At 52.4% G+C, this 18,412-nt stretch overlaps 2 protein-coding genes across 5 annotated transcripts; one reads left to right on the forward strand and one right to left on the reverse strand.

Moving 5' to 3' along the window:
* Positions 1–10,349: 10,349 nt before the first annotated feature.
* C14H11orf68 (chromosome 14 C11orf68 homolog) lies at positions 10,350–12,665 on the reverse strand. 2 transcript variants are annotated; one of them, XM_053561556.1, is made up of 2 exons: positions 12,413–12,665; positions 10,350–11,737 (listed from the first exon to the last, which is right to left on the reverse strand). In XM_053561556.1, the coding sequence occupies exons 1-2, from the start codon at positions 12,661–12,663 to the stop codon at positions 10,981–10,983; spliced, it is 1,008 nt and encodes a 335-aa protein (XP_053417531.1). In that variant the 5' UTR covers positions 12,664–12,665; the 3' UTR covers positions 10,350–10,980. The 2 variants fall into 2 exon arrangements, with proteins under 2 accessions (XP_053417531.1, XP_053417532.1); XM_053561557.1 differs by having other exon boundaries at positions 10,350–11,751; positions 12,413–12,515.
* Positions 12,666–12,855: 190 nt separating this feature from the next.
* DRAP1 (DR1 associated protein 1) lies at positions 12,856–17,130 on the forward strand. 3 transcript variants are annotated; one of them, XR_008374225.1, is made up of 9 exons: positions 12,856–12,988; positions 13,219–13,291; positions 13,395–13,488; positions 13,801–13,920; positions 14,039–14,132; positions 14,367–14,455; positions 14,775–14,897; positions 16,334–16,871; positions 16,975–17,130. XR_008374225.1 is itself a non-coding variant. In XM_053561560.1 (8 exons), exons 1-7 carry the CDS (start codon positions 12,947–12,949, stop codon positions 14,878–14,880), a joined length of 618 nt encoding a protein of 205 aa, XP_053417535.1. In that variant the 5' UTR covers positions 12,856–12,946; the 3' UTR covers positions 14,881–14,897; positions 16,334–16,968. The 3 variants fall into 3 exon arrangements, 2 of the variants coding, with proteins under 2 accessions (XP_053417535.1, XP_053417534.1); XM_053561560.1 differs by lacking the exon at positions 16,975–17,130 and having other exon boundaries at positions 16,334–16,968; XM_053561559.1 differs by lacking the exons at positions 16,334–16,871; positions 16,975–17,130 and having other exon boundaries at positions 14,775–15,043.
* The last annotated feature ends 1,282 nt before the right edge of the window (positions 17,131–18,412 follow it).

Genomic DNA, 18,412 nt, shown 5'->3' on the forward strand with positions numbered 1-18,412 from the left:
TTGTCGAGTAAACAAGTAGCTTGGTCTTTTCTATCATTGTGTAGTATTACGTTGCACAGATATTCCACAATCACTCTCTCCATTCTTCTACCAATGAATTGGGCCCTTCCAGTTTGGGACCAGTATGAATAAAGCTACTTTTCTTTTTTTTTAGTATAACAAAGGAAAATATTATTTAAGAGCAAAGAGAAAGCTTAGAGCACTTCCAAAGAGAATTGGAAGTGAGTCCCTCTCATGAGTGAGAAAAGAGCGAGAGACCTTTCTCGAGCATTCTTGAAATGTCCTTTGGTGGCCAGTTACATTCATTTCTTTTGCCTATTTCCTTGAGGGGAATTGTTAGCCCATATAGGGTAGGCATATGTCTAGCTTTAATTGATTCTCCCCAACAGTTCTCCAAAGTGGTCGTACTACTTTATATCCCACCAGCATTATTCTCTGGGTAAGAATTAAAACTCCTGATGCAAGCCATCTCAGGAGTTTGAATTATAGTCCCTCCCATGTGGCTGGGACTATAATCACCTGCAACAATACCTGGCTAATTTTTCTATTTTAGTACAGATGGGGTCTCACTCTTGCTCAGGCTGGTGTCAAACTCTGATCATCCTACCTTAGCCTCCCAGAAAGGTTGGATTACAGGTGTGAGCCACCATGTCTAGCCTTGAGGGATTGTGTGTGTTTTTTTGTTTTTTGTTTTTGAGACAGAGTCTCACCTATGTTGCCCTTGGTAGAGTACTGTGATGTCACAGCTCACAGCAACCTCAAACTCTTGGGTTTAAGCGATTCTCTTGCCTCAGCCTCCCAAGTAGCTGGGACTACAGGCGCCCTACACAGAGCCCAGCTATTTTGTTGTTGTAGTTGTCATTGTAGTTTTTGGTAGGTCTGGGTTCAAACCCATCAGCTCTGTGTATGTGGCTGGTGTCCTAGTTGCTGAGCCACAGGTGCTGAGCCTGAAGGATTGTTTTAATCATGAAAATGTTCACAGAGGAATTTTAAAAGTTTAACCACTTCACCCTCAGACTTGGACCCTTCTAAGCTGTGGCACCTTTAGAATTGCTACACAGGCAGGCCAAGGCCTGGGAAGTGGTGAGGTGAAGATGCTTGACATATTTGTGTTCTTTTAGGTTGCACGTTGATTGGGAGGCTTGAGGGCTAAGAAGAGACATGAGTGGCTTCTGCTCGCTGGACTCCGATGAACCAGGCACTGTTCAAAGTAGTTTACTTAAGCTTCCCAACAACCCTGTGAGATAGATAATACTATGTATTATAACAATATACTCATTTTACAGATTAGAAAATGGAGGCACAGAGAAATGTTTGGCAACTTGCTCAAAGCCACACAATGAAAGCAACAGAATCCAAGCCCTTCCCAACCTGGTAGACTTCGGCTGCTTCCTTCATTGGCAACTGCTCACTCTCTCTGCCCCACCTGCACTGCTGAACTGAGCCTCTCTCCTTTGCAAAGGCTGTTCCCTCTGTCCAAGTGCTCTCCCTCATCCTCTTAGCTGACCTGTCTCATCCTACAGCTCTCAGTTTCCCCAGCACTTTCTCAGCCAGGACTTCCATGAGCCACCAACCTAGGGAAAATCCATCGTGTAATATAGTACCCCAGTACTATGCAGGATACTACTCTTTTCCTTTTTCACTGCTCAGAATAATTTTTTTTTTTTTTTTGTAGAGACAGAGTCTCACTTTGTCGCCTTTGGTAGAGTGCCATGATGTCACAGGACTCACAGCAACCTCCAGCTCTTGGGCTTCCGCGATTCTCCTGCCTCAGCCTCCCGAGCAGCTGGGACTACAGGTGTATGCCACAACACCCGGCTATTTTTTGGTTGCAGTTCAGCCGGAGCTGGGTTTGAACCCACCACCCTTGGTATATGGGGCCGGCGCCCTACACACTGAGCCACAGGCGCCACCCTAGAATAATTTTTAAAGGTTTGGTTTGGAGATATTCATTTATTTTATTTTTATTTTTCACTGAATATACATAGATCTGCCTCATTAAAAAAATCTACTTTGGGCTCAGTGCCTATAGTTCAGTGGTTAGAGCACCATCCACATACAACAGGGCTGGCAGGTTTGAACCTGGGCCGGGTCTGCTAAGTGACAATGACAACTACAACAATAACAACAACAACAAAGCCAGGCATTGTGGCAGGCACCTGTAGTCCCAGCTACTCGGGAGGCTAAGGCAAGAGAATTGCTTAAGCCCAAGAGTTTGAGGTTGCTGTGAGCTGTGACAGCATGAGGGTGACATAGACTCTTTCTCAAAAAAAAAATATACTTTGAAGAGTATACAGTATTTTACATTTAGTAGAATTCGTACTTTTAAAATGTACCAATCATGTGTTGTTTTTTTTCTTTTTTGAGACAGAGTTTCACTTTGTTGCTCTAGAGTATTGAGTATTTGTTGCTGTAGAGTATTGTGGCGTCAGAGCTCATAGTAACCTCAAACTCTTGGGCTCAAGTGATTCTCTTGTCTCAGCCTCCTGAGTAGCTAGGATTATAGATGCCTGCCACAATGCCCGGCTACTTTTAGAGACGGGGGTCTCGCTCTAGCTCAGGCTGTTCTTGAACTTGTGAGCTCAGTGATCCACCTGCCTCGGCCCCCTGGATTGCTGGGATTACAGGTGTGAGCCACTGTGCCTGGCCCTAATCATGTGTTTTGACTGATGTATACATCCCTGTGACCATGTGCCAATGAAGATATAGAGTGCTTATGTCCCTCCAGAAAGTTCTCTCTCATCCCTTTATTGTCATTTGTCCCATCCCAGGAAATCACTTAACTCATTTCTGTTGCTGTCAATTAGTTTTATCTCTTCTAGAATTTCACGTCAATGGAATCATACGGCACTTTTGTGTTCTTTTGTGTTTGGCTTCTGTCTATCATCATTATGTCTGTAAAGTTCATCTTGTTGTCATGTATGGCAGCAGTTGACTCCTTTTTTTTAGAGACAGAGTCTCACTTTGTCGCCCTTGGTAGAGTGCTATGGCATCACAGCTCACAGCAACCTCCACCTCTTGGGCTTAAGCGATTCTCTTGCTCAGTCTCCCGAGTAGCTGGGACTACAGGTGCCGGCCATGACACCTGGCTATTTTTTGTTGCAGTTTGACCAGGGCTGCGTTCGAACCTGCCACCCTTGTTATATGGGGCCGGTGCCCTACCCACTGAGCCACAGGCACCACCCCAGTTGACTCCTTTTTATGGCTGAGTAATATCCCATTGCATGGATGTCCTTTCCCTTCCCTTCCTTTCCTTTCTAATCCCTTCTGCTTTTCTTTTCCTTTTTTTCTTTTCCTCTTCTCTTCTTTTTTCTCTTTACTCTCTTCTCTTCTTCTTTTTTTCCTTCCCCTTCCTTTCAGTCCCTCTCCTCATTTCCCTCCTTCCTTTCTTTCATTTTTTTTAAAGCAGGATCCTGCTTTGTTGCCCAGGCTGCAGTATGGTAGTATGATCAGGGCTTACTGCAGCCTCGATCTCTGGAGCTAAGGCGATCTTCCCACCTCACCATCCCTAGTAGTGGGGACTATGGGAACGCACCACCACATTCAGCTAAATGATTTTTAGTTTTTGTGGAGATGAGGTCTTGCTGTGTTGCGGAGGCTGTTCTCAAACTGTTGGGCTTAAGTGGTCCTCCTGTCTTGGCCTCCTGAAGTGCTGGGATTTATAGGCTTAAGCCAACTCACCAGGTCACACTTTATCTTTTTTCATTTCTCTAAATTGAATTAAAGGTTGAATGGAGCTAGATGTGGGAAGGGTGGAGAAGATTAAAGATTCGGTCCTGGCCATGAGTCACTTACAAACCAAAGAAGTGGTCAGACACTCGGGAGAACAGTCCTGAGCTAGTGAGACAGTGCTGGGGGCAGGAGCCAGAGAGCATCAGGGTCATTACAGGAGCCCCCAGAAAGGAAGAGTTCTTTCCAACTGGGATAGGTGAATGGGAGAAGTCTTCCCGGCAGAGAAGGACTTGAGGTTTTTTATGAGGGAGACATTCACAAAAAGTGGGGCTCCCTTCCCTACACAAGCCACCTCTCTAGTGCTGGTCAGTCTCTTTCCCTGTGGGAGCCTCAGTTTGCCCTTCTTGCAGATCAGTGTTTACATAGTGTGGTTCCTGAAACCAGAGGTTTCAGTGGAGATCCCTGGAGGTGGGGGGTGGTCAGTGGACTCCTCATCCCTTTTCCAGTCGGCACAACTCAGGAGGCAGTAGCTGTGCTACCATGAGTTCTGGCGTCAGACGGCCTGGGTTTGAATCCCAGCTCATGCACTTGCTGGGTAATCTGGGTAATTCCTTTAACTTCCCAATGCCTTAGTTTCCTCATTTGTAAAAAGGATATGATAATATTTGTACCTGCTTTCAGGGTTGTTGGAGGTAGTAAATAGGATCCAGCATGGATAGTGCTGGTATGGACCCATATAGTAAGGGATCAGGAAATGTTAGTGGGAATTTTCTTGTTCTTATGGTCTGTGCTATACGGACCATTTCCTCCCCTGAAGGGAGGTGTCAGGGCTCTGCTGTCAGTCCAGCATGCTCTGCCCACTTGGCCTGGCCCCTTAAGTTTCTTGGAGGGTCTCCTGCTGTACCAGGCCCAGGATAGTTGGAGCTGTCACCCCGTTCTCAGGCTCTCCTAACTCTCTATACCTGTGACCTCCTCCACCTTCCTGTCCTCCTGGGAGCTGGGCCCGCTGCCCCGATATGTGCCAGCTCCTACTCGGGGCCAAGAGTCGGATGAAATGATCATCCTGGGATGAAAGGCTGCAGGCCTGGGCTGGGCCAAAAAACTGCCCCACCCATGCTGGGAGGACCTCTGGGTACCCGAGTAAACTGAGTCATGGTGGGTAAATGGGTGAGTCATGTAGTCTGTGAGTGGAAGCCAAATGGGGCAAAGCTCGCCTGCATGGGGTCCCTGGCCACATCTCACAGAGCGGCAACTTAGCCCTCATCTGACCGATCAGGCCCCAGCCCAGGGCAGAAGGGAGCAGGGCCAGCCCGGGCTCCCCGAGGGGCAGGAGTGTAGGGGGTTGACTCCCAGCATACACTTGTGCGCCTGCGTGTGTGCATCTGTGTTGTGTGTGTGTCATGTGTTGTGAAGGGCGGGTGGCAGACAGGAAAGGGAGGCTCTGACTGGGGAGGAAAGGATTGGGGTTTGGAAAAGAGTCAACGCCCTAGAGAAATTTTGGCAGGAATGCTTCGCTGCCCTCTCCTGGCCTCTGAGGGTTTGACTGATTTTTCTGCAGGAGCCAATTTTCTTTCTGTAACGGAGGTAAAATTGTGACCTGTCTGTACTGTAGGGTTTCTAAAGGGCAGAGTTGGACCTGAAGGTGAACGATTCCCAGAAACCAATTCATGCTTCTCCCCAGAGAGGTCTCTACCTCCAGGGGCCAGAGCTGCTCAGGGACCAGGAATGGGCTCATCGCCACACAAGAGTGTATGGTGGAAGTTATGGAGGCCCCTGGAACATTTGCACCCTTGACCTTGGTCAAGTTATGTAAGCTTTGTCTGCCTCAATTTCTTTATTAGTAAAAGGAGGCTATGAGGACTGAAATGAATTAATGCATATAAACTGCTTAGAAAATGCCTGGTGCAGAGCAGGTCTGTGTACATGTTTGCTCTTACTATTTGAGACTCAGTTTTCTCACCTATAACATGGGTGAGAAAGGATACCTGGGGTGGCCTTTCTCAAGCTTTTACTGTGGTTTCAGTTTCTGGTTTTATTCCCTCAGCAGCTGTCTCCTAAATCCTGCCACCCTAACTATCCCTCCAGCTAGCCTGGGTTTTGTCCCCCCATCCCAGGTAACCAAGGAAAGACGAGTTTGGTGCTTTTCTCAGCTGGGTGCCCTCAGGTTTACCTTTAGTGCCTGTAGGGATGCGTGTCAGGGAAGTGGGGAGTTTCCCTCCTTGGATGAATCAGCTGTGTGACCCAATCTTCATCTCTGCCAGGGCCCCTCCCAGCAGGCGGGAGTGGGGCGCAGCTGCCCCACCGGGAAAATCCCCCAAATCCTGCCAAATCACTGGCTGACGCATTCTCCCAACTCAGCTGTTTCCTGTTCTCCCGATTCTGCTCAAGTGCTGGCTGGAGTCAGAAGTTGGGCAGAGATTCTCCCTTTCCCTGGACAGCCCCTTTGGAGCCTCCTTCCTGAGGCCTGGGGGTTTGCAGTGTACGTGTGCATGGAGGTCTTCTTTTCCTGGTGCCAGTCATTATTTCTCTGGTTTTACACAGTATAGAAGGAGCAGACCCCAGGCACTCGTCTGAGTTTGCTGGCTCCACCCTGGGCCTAAGGCACTTCCCTGCTCCCTTGTAGGAGGGGCCAGCAAAAGGGGCAGAACCCCCTGGCAGCCCAGTGGGGTGAGTTTTGAGGACCATTGACCTGGCAGGGTGGCAGTTCCCACTGTAGGCCTGGGAGACCTTTCTTGCCCAGGCAGCCTTTCATTGCACTCTCTGGGCCTCAGTTTCTTCATCAGTAAAAAAAGAGAATCTCACTGGGCATACTCAAACCTATAATCCTAGCACTCTAGGAGGCTGAGGCAGGTGGATTGCTTGAGCTTGGGAGTTTGAGACTAGCCTGAGCAAGAGCAGGACCCTGTCTCTACTAAAAATAGGAAAACTAGTTCTTCATCATTTTGGGTGCCTGTAGTTGCAGCTACTTGGGAAGCTGAGGCAAGAGGATTGCTCAAGCCCAAGAATTTGAAGTTGCTGTGAGCTATGATGCTACAATGCTCTACCCACGGTAACAGGACTCTGTCTCAAGAAAAAAAGAGAATCTCGCTTTTGGCCCAGCCTTTTTTCCAGGTGGTTCTGAGGACTCAACACATGTAAAGATCTGATCTTTACAATTCAGATCTGAAGTCCTTGCTGGGCCTCATTTATCTTTGCAGCTCTCACCCCACCAGCACTTTCATATAGCAGGGGCTCAACAATTCATTGGGTGCTCTGGAGATGGATGACTTATGTTTGAATCTTGGCTCTGCCACTTACTAGTTCTGTAGCTTTGAGTCAATTATTTTTCTTTTTCTTTTCTTTCTTTTGCGAAAGGTCAAAGTTTATTTTTTTATTTTTTTTAGAGACAGAGTTTTACTTTGTCACCCTCGGTAGAGTGCAGTGGCATCACAGCTCACAGCAACCTCCGACTCCTGGGCTTAGGCGATTCTCTTGCCTCAGCCTCCTGAGTAGCTGGGACTACAGGTGCCCACCACAATGCCTGGCTATATTTTTGTTGCAGTTTGGCCAGGGCCAGGTTCAAACCTGCCACCCTTGGTATATGGGGACGGTGCCCTACTCACTAAACTGCATGCGCCGCCCAAGTGAATTATTTCTGTGCCTCAGTTTCCTCTTCTGCAAAATGGCAGTAATAGTGCCAGATAAAGCTCAGAAGAGATAATATAAGTAAACATTCAGCACAATGCCTGGCTCTTGTTATGAATGAAGAGGCTACGTGCCTGTAGCTCAAGCGGCTAAGGTGCCAGCCACATACACCAGAGCTGGTGGGTTCAAATCTGGCCTGGGCCTGCCAAACAATGATAACTGCAACCAAAAAACAGCTGGGTGTTGTGGTGGGCGCCTGTAGTCTTAGCTACTTGGGAGGCCGAGGCAAGAGAATCGCTTAAGGCCAGGAGTTGGAGGTTTGTCTGAGCTGTGACGCCACGGCACTCTACCCAGGGTGACAGCTTGAGGCTCTGTCTCAAAAAAAAAAAAAAAAAAAAAGAATGAATGAAGAAACTGAGGCCCAGGGAGAGTGGCTTTCATTTGATCACTCTTATTCAGAAATGTTTATTCAGCACCTGAACTAGGCTGAGCCCTCTGCTGGATGCTGAAAACAGCCTGGAGAATGAGGCCCAGCCACTGTCCTTGAGGAGCCCCAAACTCACAGATGAGAGTCTCAGCTGAGCCTTGAGGATGTGCCTATGATAGTTGAGGTGAATATGGATGGGACAGAATCCTGAAGATTGACACTGGAGGTAGTGGGTCTGAGATGCGGCATCAGCCAGGAAAGTAGGATGGGTCAGTCATGCCAATTAGAGGTGATCGCATGGGCAAAGGTGCAGAAGTGAGAATGAAAGGCCAGAGTGTGGGTAGGAAAATCACAGGCAGCTCGTGATTTTCGAACAAGACAGGCAAGGCAGGAAGTGGAGATGAGGCAGAATGGCTGGATCTTAGTTGTCAATTACTTCATTCATTCATTAATTAATGGTGAGAGCACTCTGGCCAAACACTGCACTAGGCTCTGGGGACAGGGCTGAGATTTGGACGCTATTCCTGCCTTCAAGGAGTGCAGAGCCTGGGCATGTGGTTTAGGGGCCAGCAAGAGATAGACATCAATAAAGCCATTACATAAATAACCACACAGTCCTGTGATCAATGCTGTAAGGGAGGTGTTCAAGCAGAAGGAAAACCTGAGGCCCAGAACTGCATGCCAGGGGATGAAGAAAATGCCATATTGCTTCAGTGGGGAGAAGCAGGGGCAGAACAGGGTGCCTGAGGGAAGTTGGGGCAGCTGATGGGGCCCAGATCAAGGCCAGCCCAGGAGAGTGGACTTTGTCCTGCAGGCTGCGGGGAGCCACAGAAGGGCTTTGAGCAGGAGGGGGACATGGGCAACTCTGCAAGTAGGATTTGCTGACCTGGCTGTGGGGGAAGAGAAAGGACACGTGGGCAAGGGCAGACGAGGCAAGTTGGAGGTGAGGTAATTTGGGCGAGGAATGGGCTAAAGCAGGGCCACCGGGATAGAGAGGAGGGGATGAGCATGCAACATGCTTAATAACAGGAGAACCAGGTGCTGCTGACATCACTTGGACATCTTTGAGGGGGCCCATGAGGTATCCTGACCCACTCTGGTCAAGTGCAGGGCACCAGAGCACTGCAACTTGGAGACCACCCAACTTTTGGACTTCCTAAAGCTGGGCAGAGGGAGACTCAGCCCTGGGGAAATTCAGGGTGGGGAGGAAGCGGGAGGGGGGAGGCTGAGCCAGCAACTCATGACTCAGCCACTTCCACACAGTCAGCCCAGTGGCATCTCTGCTCCCCTGCTCCAAATTCCAATTTGGTGAGGCTGCTGGAGGCTGAGTCAGCTCCGGTATGGCACGAGAGCAGCGTCTCAAGGGGCTCCCCGCCAGACAGCCTGGCCCCCAACCAAAGCCAGGGCCGGGCACAGGGTTGTGGAGGTGGGGGTGCAAGAACCAGGCTCCCACAGGCTACAGCAAGCCTCAGCGGGGCAGTCCTGTGAGGTCACATGAGTGAATGTACTTTGTGAGTTGTGAAGAGCTAATTGTGAGGTTTTCTCAGAGAGTTCAGGGACCACACTCAGGCTAAGGAAGGGACGGGGATGCAAGTGTTAGCTCTATCCAACTCAACTGCACAACCCTGAGAAAACTCCTTTCCCCTCTTGGCCTCAATTCCCTTGACCACAGAATGGGGCCTACATCTCCTAGAGGTTGTGACAATTAAATGATGCCATGGAAGTGATCTGCAAACTGTCTAGTGACCCCTATGATGGTTGGGGTGTAGGAGAGTGAATATAAACACCAGGGCTTCCAGAGACACCGCCTATGGTTGTGAAAGTTGTTCACTGCACAAATATACCCAGCCTAGAGTGCTGAAATCCTGCCCATCCTGGCTGGGCACAGTGGGTCACATCTGTAATCCTAGCACTGTGGGAGACCAAGGCAAGGAGGATCCCTTGAACTCAGTAGGTCAAGACCAGCCTTAGCAAGAGTGAGACTCCATTTCTACTATGAAGTCTCCAAGAAGTGCAATTGGAAGCACTAAGTTTACTCCCCTGCGAGGGAGAGGAAAGAAAAGGAGAATGCAGGAGAAAGGGGAAGAATAACTGGGATGATGGTGGCCAAGGAAGGTTCTTCTCTAGCTGGGTGTCATGGTGGGTACCTACAGTCCCAACTACTCAGGAAACGGAAGTAGGAAGATCACTTAAGCCCAGGAGTTTGAGTTTGCTGTAAGCTGGGCTGGGGCAACAGAGTGAGACTCTGTCTTAAAAGACAAAATACGAAAGAGGATACTCTTTCATCGAGCCATGTACTCTGACCTAGGTCTGGCAGGACCAAGAAAGTACCTTTCTAAGATGCACATGTACATAAATGTCCCCTGTGGGCTAGTATTGGCTCCTTGGACTTTCCTGGAAGAGCCATTTGCTAGATTTATGGGATGTCACTGAGAAATTGATTCTGTTTCTTAGGATGGAGGGGAAACAGGGCTGGCTTTGCAGAGACTGCTAGAGAAGACCAGCCTTGGCAGTGAGGCATATCTCATTACTGGGGGCAGACAGGGTGACCTGGCCAGGTCAAGGGGGCACTCTCCCGGCCGTGCGTCCCCCCAACAACCAAAGCAGGTAATCACCAAGACAGTACTTTAAAAAACACTCAAGACACAGACCCAAGCTGGGTTTTATTGAAATGCCAAGAGCAGGCACAAGTCAAAGTAGCCAAGGAAAAGAGGAAGGTGGTACAGGCTGTGTGAGTTGGCAGGGAGAGGCAGGCCCCATGTCCAGCATCCCCTCACAGGGGATGAGTGGACGCAACTATCCTACTCCCCACAATGGCATGCTCAGGCCTGCAAGGCCCCTGTCTCCTGGACTATGAAGGCTCCAAGGAGAGCAATTGGAAGCACTAAGTTTTCTCCCCTGTGAGGGAGGGAGGAAAGAAAAGGAGAATGCAGGAGAAAGGGAAAGAATAGCAGGGATGACAGTGGCCAAGGAAGGTTCTTCTCAGACACCCAACCTGTGGTCTTGGGCAATAGATGGGAGCAGCATCAAAGAGGAAGGTGGAGGGCTCAGCCCTCAGGGAGCCAAAGCCTCCAGCTTTTAGGGGGTTGAGTCAGCCCTGAACGGAGGGCAGAAGTTCAAGGGCATTGAAGATGCAGGCAGTTCCCCTGAGGGGCTTAGCCTTCTTGGGACAAGGAGAAGGAAGACAGAAGGATACATCCTCAGTGGGTGTGGGGGGAGCAGAGGGCGGAGGTTAGTTGGCTCCTCATTTGGCTCCACTAGGTCAGTTCCACATTGTTGGCACGGTCCAGGACCCGGGAGCCTCGGGCACTACCCCCAAGTTGGAAACGGCTTTCATAGAGAGTGGGGCAGAGGTGCCAGCGGTTGGACCGGTAGATGCCCAAGTAGGTGTAGACGTCAGGCTTGTAGGTGAGTAGGCACTTAATGCCTGCTGCACGGATGGCTGAATCTGCTGCCAGTACACCCAAGCGGTCCGTGAAGTCGTCCGTGTAAACACAGATGACCTGGCGCCCACCCTCCTTGGCCCGTGGGCTCACCTTGGCCACCTGAAGCTGGCCCTCTACTACAGCCCGTGCAATGCCAGCCCAGGCATGGTCCAGCTTGAAGCCAGGTGCCAGGTGCATCAGCCACTTGCCTGAGAGCACGTGGTGGGTGATGGCCAGCTGGCGGAGGGTAGCCGGTGTGATGGGTCGCCCACTAGTCTGCAGAGCTTCCCAGGCTGCCTGCAGGCCCTGCACGTCACCCGAGTTGGGGGTGTAGCCCTTCCCATATGCTGCAATCCAGCCCACAGGCTCAGAGTTGGGTGAACCAGGGTCCCCATAGCGGGTAACTTGGGATGGCGGGTACTTGGCCAACCAGGCATCCAGCTCGGTGGCAGGCGTGGTGCGGGCATCAAACACCAGCCAGGGGTCCATGTCGGCTGCCATGGCTTCCGCGGCCAGGTGCTCAGCAGTGAAGCCATCCTCACGGCCGCCTGGGGAATCCTCCTCCTCCAGCTCCTCACCTGGCTCCATCCTGTCGTGAGGGAACTGAGTCAGGAGAGGTCTGAGATAATAACTACAACTTGTTGGGTCCTAGTGGGTGCCAGGCACTGGACTAAACTGTGGGGCCTTGGGCAAGACTTAATATCACTGTACCTCAGTTGCCTAACATTTACAGTGAGATAACAACTGTTCCTGTCTACTAGATGTGAAAATTAGATGCCTGAGGATCAGTGAGCACTACTTAAGCACTGTTACTACTATTCTTCCTGACTTTCACACAAGGAAACAAGCTCAGAGAAAAGAGACTTGCCCAAGGTCACATCTGTAGTGACTGGCAACACCAAAATGTGAGTTCAGGTGTGGGTGGCAACTAACCCCTGCTACACCTCCTGGCCAGGTACCAGGAACGCTGGGATTTAATAGACGGTGGCAAATAAGTGCACGTTCGAGCAGCTTCTGAGGCAAGCCCTGGAGGGCCAGGCATCCTGGGCGGGCATAATCAAGCCCACTTACAGGCGAGGACACTGAGGCCTAGAAAGGGGACTGGCCAGCCCGAGGCCAATAGGCGGTGCCCGAACTCGAACCCGGGTTTGTTAGAGCCTGCAGGAAGGCCGGCCTCTGGCCCTGCCGTGCCTGCCGCCATTAGTGTCCACGGTCCGAGCTGTGCCCCTGCCCCAGCCCTGCCCTTCCCGCTGCCCGCAGTCACCTCCGGCCTTCGTTGCGTTCGGCGCCGGCCCAACTCCGAGCCCGGCTCCGCTCCTGCCCGGGGTCCGCGCCGCTGCTGCCGCGCCCCGCCCCCGCCACGGCTGCCGCCGCCGCTGCCATCTTAGCGCCCCGCCGCCGCAACAACAACTTTATAGACAAGCGCGGCCACGCAGGGGAAGGGGCGGGGCCTTCAGGGGGCGGTGCTGACCCCGGGGGCGGGTCCATCAGGGAACCCAGGGAGGGGCGGGCCATTGGGGGCGGGGCTAACGTTCGCTCTTCAGGCTTTGGGGCGGGCGGGAGAGGCGGTCCTGTTGGAGACCGACGCGCTCAGCCTAGAGGCTCCAAGGGGAGGGAGCCTGGGCCCAGCGAGTGGCGTCTCAACCCGCGGCGCTAGGACCCCGTGGAGGAGCGGCGACGGCGAAACCAGCGGCACCAGGACCCGGGGGAACCGCGGCAGGCGGGCGGCAAGCAGGCCCGGGGCCCGGGAGGCTGCGGGCGGCGGCGCTGGGCCCGGTGCGGCGAGAGAGGCCCCAAGATGCCGAGCAAGAAGAAGAAGTACAACGCGCGGTTCCCGCCGGTGAGCACGTGGCCGAAACGGGCAGGAGTGGGCCCGGCTCCCAGGAGGCTTGGGCCCCGGCCTGGCTGGGGGCGGGCGCATCTTGGTGTTAGGGTCTTGGATGCCCCGCCCCCTTCTGTGCCCTCCCGGCGTCGAAGTCCCCCGCCCCCCTTCCCCGGGATACCCCTCTTGTTCCCACCGGCATCCCATTCAGGGACAAAGGCAACAGGGTCTTAACTCTGCCCGTCCAGGCGCGGATCAAGAAGATCATGCAGACGGATGAAGAGATTGGAAAGGTGGCGGCAGCTGTACCTGTCATCATCTGTATCCTACCGAGGGCTGGCGGGGTGGGGGGATATGGGGGAGGGAGGCAGCTTGGGTCACCCACTCTCCCCACCGCCTCTGCGTTCTCCTTGATGCCCCTCAGCTCGGGCGCTCGAGCTCTTCCTGGAGTCGTTGTTAAAGAAGGCCTGCCAGGTGACTCAGTCCCGAAACGCCAAGACCATGACCACATCCCACCTGTGAGTGGCAGCGGAGCTGGGAGGGTCCTGTGGGGCCCTGCCTGAGGAGTTCACACACTTAGAGGAGCGTCCTGGTAGTGAGGGAGGTGGGGGGCTACCGGGGGACTAGCAAGGCCTTAAAGACTGGTGGAGGAAGGCTTGCGCATTGGAGTAGAGGAAACAGCCTGAGCAAATCTAGGGAGGTCCAGTGGTAGAGATGGGGTTGGGTTTTTCCAGGCTCCATTCTCCTTACATCCGGGAACCTGCTGTCCCCCACTAGGAGCCTAGGTGTCTGAGTCCCTCTTGAGTGCCATTCCCTTCCATCTCTTCCAGAAAGCAGTGCATTGAGCTGGAGCAGCAGTTTGATTTCTTGAAGGACCTGGTGGCATCTGTGCCTGACATGCAGGGAGATGGGGAAGACAACCACATGGATGGGGACAAGGGTGCTCGCAGGTAGGGGGCCAGGACCAGGTGTATAGTGGGGAAAGCTAAGACTACAGAGGTTGGGGCAGATAGGGGGTGGCCAAGGACTGGGGAGACCTCTGGGCAGATCTTTTATACCTTCCTGAAGGGGCCGGAAGCCAGGCAGCAGCAGCAGGAAGAATGGTGGGATGGGAAGCAAAGGGAAGGACAAGAAGCTATCAGGGACAGACTCGGAGCAGGAGGTGAGTGAGACCCACCCCTTTGTCCTGCCCCATGGTGACAGAAAGGGCAGAGGGTAGCTTTAGGCTGAGCTGGCTGGAGAACTGGTCCTAAGCTGGTCTGTGATCTTTTTTACCCACCTTGGTTTCTTCGTGCTTTGGGGGTATGGGGGTCTATTTCCGTTCCAGCTTCTCTCAGGGGTCCCAGCTTCCTGGACTTATGCTTTTTATGTCAACCTTCTGTGCATGTGTTCACAGGATGATTCTGAGGATACAGACACTGATGGGGAAGAGGAGACACCACAGCCCCCACCCCAGGCTAGCCACCCCCCTGCTCACTTTCAGAGGTAAGTAGCCCAGTGGCATCGGGAGGGTGGCTGGCTTGTCTCATCTGTCCTCCTGGCTCTCTTGGTTCTGTTAATTTTGGCAGATTTGGGGGGTGAGAAGGGAGTAATTGAGGTGGGCTTGAAGGTAGGGGACTTATTCTTCCAGAAGATCCTGTCCCACCTGGCCAGGGGTAGTGGGCAGGCCTGGACAGGGGCTCTGTGACCATGCTCCTGGGCCTGCTTTTCTCTGGGGCTTAGCTCTCTAATGGCTGGTTCAGGGTCTCTGTCGAGGGTGGGTAGGTCTGGAGCCTGAGTCTCTTTCCTGCTTTCTGCCCTGCAGCCCTCCAACACCCTTCCTGCCCTTCGCCTCCAGTCTGCCTTTGCCCCCAGCACCCCCAGGCCCCTCGGCACCTGATCCAGAGGATGAAGAGGATTATGACTCCTAGCACCCTTCCCCACCCTGGTCTGTACCCCCTTTTAGTTGGTTTTCATTATTCTTGGGGGAGGGCAGAAGGAATAACTGTTCTTAAATTTATTAAAAAAAAAAAACAAAAAAAAATAACCAGTAATGGAAGAGAATCTCAGTGTCTGTCCTAGCCTCTGCTCAGGGCTTAATGACTGCTGTCCATTCACCCACCTGCCTTATCCACAGAGCTGGGGCCAGAGATAGTGGTCAGCCAGGCATGGCTGAGTGAAGGGGAGTATTCTCCCGGGGAGGCTGGAGGCCATTGCCCTGCCAGTACAGCACCAGTGGTGCTGATGCAAGGAAGGTGGGAAAGTGGTCCAGGGTCTGAGCTGGCAGGTGCTGGATGTGCTGGGGCACTTGCCTCACTGCTGTATGACCCTGGGAAGGCTCCAGTTCTTTGAGCAGCCTCATCTCTGATAGACTGTTTTGCTCTCTCTGGGCTGCTGTTAAGGATTAGGCAGGACAAAGAATGGGAATGAGCTTGAAAACTGTAGAGCTCCATGCCTGTTAGAGTGAAGGGCGTGTGGGAAGGAGCTGTAGGAGCAGAGGTAGGTGAGGTTGGTGAGGGCCTCAAAGGCAGCTTTCCAGGAGGGCAGTGACACAGTTTTGTCCACATGTGTTTCAGAGCAGACCCAGGAGCTGCCTACCAGGCAGACATATGCCCTCAGGAGGCAGGGTGGGCCATCAGGGCCCCTGGGCCAGGGACATTTTGTTCTAAGGGTCAGAGCCTCTCTTTTAACAAAATTGCTGGTGTCCTCGTGGCAGAGGCATCCATGGGTTCTGGTGGCAGCAGGGAACCAGCTCAGGGGTCCCAGTGAGGGTAATGATGGTGGGGTCAGGGGAGACGGGCATGGAAAGTAGGGCAGACTCTGTGTCTGTCTGGCTTAGGACTTTAGTGCTGTTGGGGTGGCTGGATGGGGGGCTGGGAGGATTCTTAGGGATGACTCCCAGGTTTCTTTCCCTGGCAACTTCAGCAGGGCCCTTTTCCAGCTGGGGAACACAGGAGGAAGAACAGGATTTTTCATGAAGATCACAGTTGGGTTTTGATGAATGTGGGGTGCCGGTGGGGCTGCTGAGGGTAGGTACCCAGTGGATTTGTGGAAGCAGGGCCGTGGAGACAGGTGGGTGACCCTTGAGAACAGGGGATCTTGCCCGGGGTAGGGTGGCTTGTGGCAGGCCACTGAAGGAGACTAGAGCAGCAAGACCTAGGGCCACCAGGTGTGTCTGGAAGGAGGGAGAGGGCAGGTGTCAAATGCTAAGGACAAGGCAGTGGCACCTGTGCTTTTGGCTTTGGGGAGCTCTCAGCACCACTTCAGATCCTGGGTTGCTAAGGATGTTGGTGGGATAGAGGTGAGGAACTGAGGCAAGTGGGAGCAATGCAAACTAGAGATGGCTTGGAGTGAGGGGCTAAAAGAGCTGGGGTATTTTTTCAGTGGCAGAAACACAAGCCTTCAGAGAGGGAGGGGCTGCAGAGGCAGGAGGTGGAGAATTGATGGGGTGAGGTGCTGCACCTAAGGTGGATCCCAGCCTGCTGAGGCACAGGGCGGTGAGTGGGTTTTGGGGGGAGGATTGAGATCTTCACGGTTTTTATTTGATGGTGTCTGACTTCTTTCTGAAGTGGGAGGCAGGTCTCACTTGAATGGAGGGGTCAAAGAGGGAGCAGGTTGGTTAAAACTGTAGTTGAGCCCAAGGGAGGGTCACTGACTTGAGGTGTGGGGTGGGTTGGTGGCATGGACAGCTAGGGACTTGGAGACTAGGGAGATGGAGAGGGGCTTCTGTGGGCCCTTTCTGCCTCTGTGATGCTCCCTGTGGTAGCTGTGCTTCTGTTTCCTTACCGGAACCTTCTCTCTTCTACTTGGAACCTGTGGTTTGTGCTACTGAGCCTATTCCCTGGGGTTGAGGGGAGCAGTGTGCCAGCCTGGCCGGTCACAGTGTCTGCCACCCATGCTCCAGCCACAGTGATTGGCACAGGTGTGACCCAAGGTTCCCCATCCCTGGGGACTTCAGATGGGACCATTGGGAAAGGGTTTTGACAAGATTACCAGGAGCTGCTGGAAGCCGCTTACCATTGCAGGGGGTGATCCTGCCTGAGATGGAAGCTGTGCAGGGAGCAGGGCCAGGAGGCCCGAGAAAGATACCTGATGCCATCTGGACACCTGGGACCAGGCTGGCCTGAGGCCTGTGCACCTTGGACTTCCAGTCACATGAACCAATAAACATTTCCCTTCCTCTAAGCCAGTTGGGTTTCTATCATTTGTTGCTGAAAGAGCTCTGGTTGACCTAGAGACCATGAATGGGAGGTGATCCCCACTGGCCCAGGAGCAGGTTGGGGGAAGAACCAAGGAAGGTGGTCACTTGGAGTCACCAGAATGGAGGTTGTGCCAAGTGGATGTGAGGAGTTGGGGTGGGAGAGGAAGAGACCCCTGGAGCTCGTTGCTGGGACCACCCAGAAGCTGAGATGCTGAAAACTGTGAGGGTTCAGAGTGATGACTAGGTGAGGCAAGGACACCAGGGTGTAGCTGCGATCCTCACTTCATGCAGGCTAATGCCGAGGAGGCCTGGGGGGCTGGACGGGGATGCCTGGAGGAGCCAGCCTACACCGCTGTGTGTGGTCTGTTGGTTCAGCCATGAGGCTGAGTGTTTAAGACTGGGACTTGTAAATCCAAGCCTGGAGTTCAAATCCTGACTTCTCCACTTACTAACCTCAGACAAGTTCCACAGCTTCTCTCTGTTTTCTCATCTGTAAAATTGGGCTAGTTATTAACTACGTTAGTTATAAATATTATTAATACATACTCGTCCCTCAATATCCATGGGAGAATTGGTTCCAGGACCTTCCATGCACATCATAATCTGAGGACACTCAAATCTCAAGTTGGCCCTGTGAAACCTGTGCATATGAAAAGTCAGCTTTCCCTGTTCATGGATTCCGCATCCCACAAATACTGTTTTCAATCTGAGGTTGATTGAAGGGCCAACTGTGCTATATTACTAGTTACACCTACCTGTATAAAGGCAAAGCTTGTTGATGGAATAAACATAAAACATATGGGCTCAAATGAAGCTTGTATCTTGCTCACATAAAGTTCATAATGGCATTTATCTGATCAGTGGGCAGCCCTTCTTCAAGAGCAGCGGTTCTCAACCTGTGGGTCATGACCCACAGGAACTGTATTAAAGGGTTGCAGCATTAGGAACATTGAGAACCACTGTTGAAGAGGGACTTCAAGGCCAAGGCTCTGTGGCCCCAGCATCCTCAGCCTCACTTCCAAGGTCACTGTGAAAAGGAAAAGCTCAGAGCCCATGGAGGTTTTTATGGGCCAGGACTGGAAGTGGCCCATTTCCTCTAGGCTTATCTCCCACTGGCTAAGATTGCTCACATGGCCTCATCAGCCAACCTGGGTGATCACAATGGCCTGTGAGTTTCTGAAGGCAGGAGCCCAGGAGAGATAGTGTTCCTGGCTGGGCCAGACCTCTGGGTGACTCCTGGAGAAAAGAAATCTCTGACCTGT

Source organism: Nycticebus coucang, chromosome 14 (assembly GCF_027406575.1).
Source record: "Nycticebus coucang isolate mNycCou1 chromosome 14, mNycCou1.pri, whole genome shotgun sequence".
Classification (NCBI taxonomy): Eukaryota; Metazoa; Chordata; class Mammalia; order Primates; family Lorisidae; genus Nycticebus; species Nycticebus coucang.